This window comes from Glycine soja, chromosome 10 (genome assembly GCF_004193775.1).
Source record: "Glycine soja cultivar W05 chromosome 10, ASM419377v2, whole genome shotgun sequence".
Taxonomy (NCBI): domain Eukaryota; kingdom Viridiplantae; phylum Streptophyta; class Magnoliopsida; order Fabales; family Fabaceae; genus Glycine; species Glycine soja.
The window spans coordinates 35,411,381-35,418,442 of record NC_041011.1 but is presented as its reverse complement, the minus strand read 5'-3'; the positions used below and the strand labels follow the sequence as shown (position 1 = coordinate 35,418,442).

Here is a 7,062-nt window from a genome sequence, read left to right as displayed (position 1 = left end):
TTTCTTTTCTTCTTAAATTAGCTTTTAGAAATCCGTTATAATCATTTCATTTTTTTCTATTAAAAACAGACGACTATTGTTTTCTACTATCTTATTTTATTCCATCTTAAAACTATTCCAACAATAACATGACAACCTTATTTTGTTTCACTCAATTTTAGAAGTTCACTCTCATTCTTGTAACTTTCTTTTTCCATCGTAAAAAACAAACAAAAATAAACAAACTAATCTAGACTGAACACGATAGATAAATCTTGGAACAACAACCTTAAATAGATATGGGGAGTCAGAAGATTTACTGACTATCCACGTGGCAGAACAAGATTCGCCAAATGAGTAACGCGTAGAAAAAGCACGGGGAGTATTGAGTACAAGTACAACTATACCTACAAGAATTTCAGCGCCTACCTACTATAACCACGAAAGGGAACTTCAACTTCTCTACCCATCACAATCACAAACAACAAGAAAAAAAAAAAAACAAAACAAAACAAAGCTACCAAAATTTCCCCAAAGAAAAATTCCACAAACACTTTCTTTCTCTACCCTCTTTCTGTATCACACTACAAAAGGATGTCATCAAACATTAACAATATCAACAACAAAGAAACAACACAACATCAAAGCAAGAACAACAAAGAAAGAAAGACCCTTTTGGGAGTTAGAGAGAGACAATGAAAATGATCCTATAAGTGAAAGGTGGAAGCATGCTTTGTCGGCCATTAAAACTTCACCCCAAAAAAGGTTGATCCTTCACACTCATTCTTTCCTTCATTCCCTTACGCCAAACCCCACAAAATAAGAAAAAGCCACAAACAGTGCCACCCCAGGGTGATGGATATTCATTTTCTGATTCATTGAACCTTCACTCTTGCTTCTTTCTCTCAGCCCCTGCAGAGAAAAAAAAGGGCTTTGGATTTTTCTCCTCAAAATCTTGGCTGTTTCCTCTTTCAGATCGAAGATCCCCACTTTTCATGCCAAAAGGCAGCGTGGGTGTATTCTGTTTTTCGCTAAAGTTTCGTTAGCTTCTTCATGGTTCTTCTCAATTTTCTTTCACAAGGAGTTGCTGATCCCAAGTTGTGGACCTGCTGCTTTTGTTATTATCTTCTTTTTGATGAGTGATGGTGGTCTCTGAATGAAAGGTGTGTGTGTGTGTGTGTGTTTTTCTTTCTGTGTTATTGTTTTTAACCATTTTGAATTGTGGCTTTCTGTGTAATATACATGTGTGTCTTTGAGCTGATTCATTAAGATTCTGGGAATCGTGTTTGGAATTTTGGAATATGACTTTAAGTTCATTGGGTCTAGTCCAAGTTTGAATTTTGAGGTTTTGTTATATATAAAGGTTACCAATTTTTTTGCTGGCTTATACAAAGTTACAAATGGTCCGACGGGAGCAATAATTTTCAAGAACATCTGAACTATTTCATTTCTGAGTAGAATAGTCATTTTCAAGTAGTATTCAATCTATTGCATAGTAATCAATAAATATTCAATTGATTGGTATGAGGTTGTCGACGTTCGAGTTGTGAATTTGACTGATTGATGGTTTGCTTGTGCAGGTTTTGAATATTAAGATGGCTGGGGATATCAAGGAGGAGAGAGCTTTGGCAAAAGGGTATTCTGTTATTTTACTGCTATTGACTTTACTTGTTTGTAGCACGGAGGGGTTGAACACTGAGGGAAAAATCCTCCTAGAGCTCAAGAAAGGACTTCATGATAAATCCAAAGTTCTGGAAAATTGGAGGTCTACTGATGAAACCCCATGTGGGTGGGTAGGTGTAAACTGCACTCATGATAATATTAATAGTAATAATAATAATAACAACAACAACTCTGTGGTTGTATCTCTTAATTTGAGTTCAATGAATCTTTCTGGAACTCTAAATGCTGCTGGCATTGAGGGTCTGACCAATCTAACTTATCTCAATCTTGCTTACAATAAGCTGAGTGGAAATATCCCCAAGGAGATTGGTGAGTGCTTGAATTTGGAATATCTTAATTTGAACAATAATCAGTTTGAGGGGACAATTCCTGCTGAATTGGGTAAGCTGTCTGCTTTGAAAAGTTTGAATATTTTCAACAACAAACTCTCTGGTGTGCTTCCAGATGAACTTGGGAACTTGTCTTCATTGGTTGAGTTAGTGGCCTTTAGCAACTTTCTTGTTGGACCCTTACCTAAATCCATTGGAAATCTTAAGAATCTTGAAAATTTCAGAGCTGGGGCAAATAACATTACCGGTAACTTGCCAAAGGAAATTGGTGGATGTACAAGCTTAATACGTCTTGGTCTTGCTCAAAATCAGATAGGAGGGGAGATACCAAGGGAGATTGGGATGCTTGCTAAGTTGAATGAACTGGTTTTATGGGGAAACCAGTTTTCAGGACCTATTCCTAAAGAGATTGGGAATTGTACCAATCTTGAGAACATTGCTCTGTATGGGAATAATCTTGTTGGACCTATACCTAAGGAAATTGGGAACCTCAGATCATTGAGGTGTCTGTATCTTTACAGAAACAAGTTGAATGGAACCATTCCAAAGGAAATTGGAAATCTTTCTAAATGTTTATGCATTGATTTCTCAGAGAACTCTTTAGTAGGTCATATCCCTTCAGAGTTTGGCAAAATACGTGGTCTAAGTTTGCTCTTTCTCTTTGAGAACCATCTAACCGGTGGTATACCAAATGAGTTTAGTAACTTGAAGAACCTGTCAAAGCTGGACCTGTCAATAAATAATCTCACAGGTTCAATTCCATTTGGCTTCCAATATTTACCTAAAATGTATCAGTTGCAGCTCTTTGACAACTCCCTAAGTGGTGTTATTCCTCAGGGACTAGGACTTCATAGTCCTCTTTGGGTGGTTGATTTTTCTGACAACAAATTGACAGGAAGAATACCGCCTCATCTATGCCGAAATTCTGGCTTGATATTGTTGAATCTGGCAGCTAATAAGCTCTATGGAAATATACCAGCAGGGATACTAAACTGTAAATCATTGGCACAGTTGTTGTTACTTGAAAACAGGCTTACTGGCAGCTTCCCTTCTGAATTGTGTAAGCTGGAGAACTTGACTGCCATTGATTTGAATGAGAACAGGTTCAGTGGTACACTCCCTTCTGATATTGGGAACTGCAACAAATTGCAAAGGCTTCACATTGCCAACAATTACTTCACATTGGAGTTGCCTAAGGAAATTGGAAATCTCTCTCAATTGGTGACCTTCAATGTTTCATCAAATCTTTTCACTGGAAGAATCCCACCGGAAATTTTTTCTTGTCAAAGGCTACAGCGGCTTGATCTCAGCCAGAATAACTTTTCTGGTTCCTTGCCAGATGAGATTGGAACACTTGAGCATTTGGAAATTCTCAAGCTCTCAGACAATAAGCTGTCTGGATATATTCCTGCAGCACTAGGCAATCTGTCTCATTTGAACTGGTTGTTGATGGATGGCAATTATTTCTTTGGTGAAATACCTCCCCAATTGGGTTCTCTTGAAACTTTGCAAATTGCAATGGATCTCAGTTACAATAACCTTTCTGGAAGAATACCGGTTCAGCTTGGCAATCTCAACATGCTTGAATATCTCTATCTCAATAACAACCATTTGGATGGTGAAATTCCCAGCACATTTGAAGAGCTTTCAAGCTTGTTGGGGTGCAATTTCTCATACAACAACCTCTCTGGTCCTATTCCTTCCACAAAAATTTTCCGAAGTATGGCTGTAAGCAGCTTTATTGGTGGTAACAATGGCCTCTGTGGTGCACCTCTCGGCGACTGCAGTGATCCAGCTTCTCGCTCTGATACTCGTGGGAAAAGTTTTGATTCTCCTCATGCTAAAGTAGTCATGATCATTGCAGCTTCTGTTGGAGGTGTTTCACTCATTTTCATTTTAGTTATTTTACATTTTATGAGACGTCCTCGGGAGTCAATTGATTCCTTTGAAGGCACTGAGCCTCCCTCCCCAGATTCAGATATCTATTTCCCTCCAAAGGAAGGTTTCGCTTTCCATGATCTAGTTGAAGCCACAAAAGGATTTCATGAAAGCTATGTTATTGGTAAGGGAGCATGTGGAACTGTTTATAAGGCCATGATGAAATCTGGTAAGACCATTGCAGTTAAGAAGTTAGCATCTAATAGGGAAGGGAACAACATTGAGAATAGTTTCAGGGCTGAAATAACTACTCTGGGAAGGATAAGGCATCGTAATATAGTGAAATTGTATGGCTTTTGCTATCAACAGGGTTCCAATCTCCTGCTTTATGAGTACATGGAAAGAGGTAGCTTAGGTGAACTATTACATGGTAATGCAAGTAATCTGGAGTGGCCAATTCGGTTCATGATTGCTCTTGGAGCTGCTGAGGGTCTTGCCTACTTGCATCATGACTGCAAACCCAAGATTATTCACCGCGATATAAAATCTAACAACATTCTTCTGGATGAAAATTTTGAGGCCCATGTTGGTGATTTTGGTTTGGCAAAAGTGATTGACATGCCTCAGTCAAAATCAATGTCTGCTGTTGCTGGATCTTATGGCTATATTGCTCCTGGTAAGCTCCTATTCTGCTCTAGTTAGTTAATGTATTATGTACCATAATCTTTCTTCTTCACTTTATATCCTTTTTTGACAAAGATAGGATAGCCTATTCTATCAAGGTAGATCATATTATTATTTGTGAGTAGTGTCTTGTAGCCTATTAGAATTTGTGGTTTCACTCTATGCACATAAACAATGCTTACTTTTTTTCCTTATTGAAGAAAAAAGTGAGTTTTGTACATTAAGCAGTTTTCAAATTGCTTCTTCTGACTCTAGATTTGATGATTTTAAGAGACTATCTGAGACCTTATCAGCTTGCTAAATTAATCTCATCCTTGAATTTTTTCATCGTCATTTCTAAGATGACACCAAATTAATCCTCATGGTTAAAATGTTATTAAAAAGAATCTTATACCACATGGATTTTATTCATGTCATTTGGCATACAATTATATTATAACAAATTGTGCATCTTAGTGTCTCCCTTTCTGTTTTTGTTTTTCAATTGATTCAATACCTTCATCAGTTATCAAATACGGTGAACCATTTTATCCTGTATGGCAGAATATGCATATACCATGAAGGTCACAGAAAAGTGTGACATTTACAGCTATGGTGTGGTGCTCTTGGAATTGCTAACTGGAAGAACACCAGTTCAGCCACTAGAGCAAGGAGGTGATCTTGTCACATGGGTGAGGAACTGTATCCGGGAGCACAACAACACATTGACACCAGAGATGCTAGACAGTCACGTTGATCTTGAAGACCAAACCACTGTGAATCACATGCTCACTGTTTTGAAGCTTGCTTTACTCTGCACAAGTGTCTCTCCTACCAAGAGGCCATCAATGCGCGAAGTCGTGTTGATGCTTATCGAGTCGAATGAGCGAGAAGGAAACTTAACACTCACTCAAACATACAATGATCTTCCTTCCAAAGATGGCATGTGAAGAAGAAAAGTATGCAGCAGCAGCATCCCTTGACATTTTGTTAACAGAATATGAATTTTTTTTCTGCTTATTTTTCCTTTCCACAAGAGAAAATAGGAGATGATTCTTGTACATTCTTCCACTCCATTATGTCACTAGACTTAACTGTTTTACCTTATAGCATTCTTTATTATTAATTTCATGTCTCTGTATTTTCTTTTGGAGTTCAGTATAATATATATATATATATATATATATATATATATATATATATATATATATATATTGTACAATCGAGAATTGCCATTAAATGTGTATCATGGAGGTTATATGGTAAAGGGAAGGATAATAAATATTTGAGTTGTGCATATAACATGCTGCAAGTTTCATGGAACTGATTAATGAACAATTAAATTAATTTGCATTTTAACATATTTTAGTTCATTTTCTTTGATCGAATTGGGACCACTTTTATGGTATTTTGTTGAAAGCTACTGTTCGGATATTAATTATACTGATGGATCTTCTATGCATTTGAATTTTAAAAATGTATTGCCATCACCAAATTGCTATAATTTTATCATGAAATACATTTGATGAATACAAGCTGTTATCTACTAGGACACAAATTCAATTCCTCAAAAAGCATCTATTTTAATGTAATTAATGGATTTCACCCTCATAAACTATGCACACTGATGTGTCTTAATTACTGCCATCTTGCATATATGAGTTTTGACTTTAGAATTAGATTGAAACGATTATAATATCAAAAGCTTTTAGTGTCTTAAATTTAAGGATAATCTTTTTATTCCGTAAAATTAAAATTTGTACTTTTTTAACAGAAAATTTTATATCTTTTAGTGTCTCAAGTTTGTGAAATACTTGTTTTAGTTTCTCCTACGATAAAAAATTATTACAAATTTAAATCATAAAAAATTATTAAAAGAGATTAAAAACATATTTAATCAAATATGAAATTGTAGATGTTATAGGCGGCGAAAGTGAAAGAAATAGTTGTGCGGTGTTGTTTATCATTTATTTTATGCACTTCTATAGATTTACTGCTCTACAATATATCCAACTTTTCAATTGCTTTACGATTGATGCTAATAATATTATATTTTGGCATAACTTTTAGTGTAAATTACACTTTATGTAATTTCATACCTTTTCAAAAAGTATCTTTGTACCTTTGTTGTGTCACTTAAAATCTTTATACTTTTGTATAATTAAACATCTTTAAAGGTTATAATCATGGTTAAAATCTTTGCGAATTAGAAGTCAAATACTGTCGCTAAAATTAAAGAGAAACCACCGCTATAGCATATACGAGGTTAGGTGTGAAAGTACAAGGGTGAAAGGAATAAAGTATAATTTATCTTAATTTTTTATTTAATCTTTCTTTAGGAGTTAATTCTATTAGAATAATATGCTACACAATAAAAACAGTTTCACAAAATTCTATAAAATTTCAAGAGTGACTATTAGATAAATCAAAGTAATAAGAACATTTGTTTCCCCATGAGTTAATAAAATTAAGAAACAAGTGGTGAACGAAGTGGTTGTGCAGTCATATTTATTATTTATTTTATGCGCTT

The 7,062-nt window shown here is 35.4% G+C and overlaps 1 protein-coding gene across 1 annotated transcript; it reads left to right on the top strand.

Annotated features, from left to right (window-relative positions):
- Positions 1-409: 409 nt before the first annotated feature.
- LOC114371140 (probable leucine-rich repeat receptor-like protein kinase At2g33170) lies at positions 410-5,678 on the top strand. Its single transcript, XM_028328566.1, has 3 exons — positions 410-1,142; positions 1,560-4,545; positions 5,097-5,678. Exons 2-3 carry the CDS (start codon positions 1,575-1,577, stop codon positions 5,480-5,482), a joined length of 3,357 nt encoding a protein of 1,118 aa, XP_028184367.1. The 5' UTR covers positions 410-1,142; positions 1,560-1,574; the 3' UTR covers positions 5,483-5,678.
- The last annotated feature ends 1,384 nt before the right edge of the window (positions 5,679-7,062 follow it).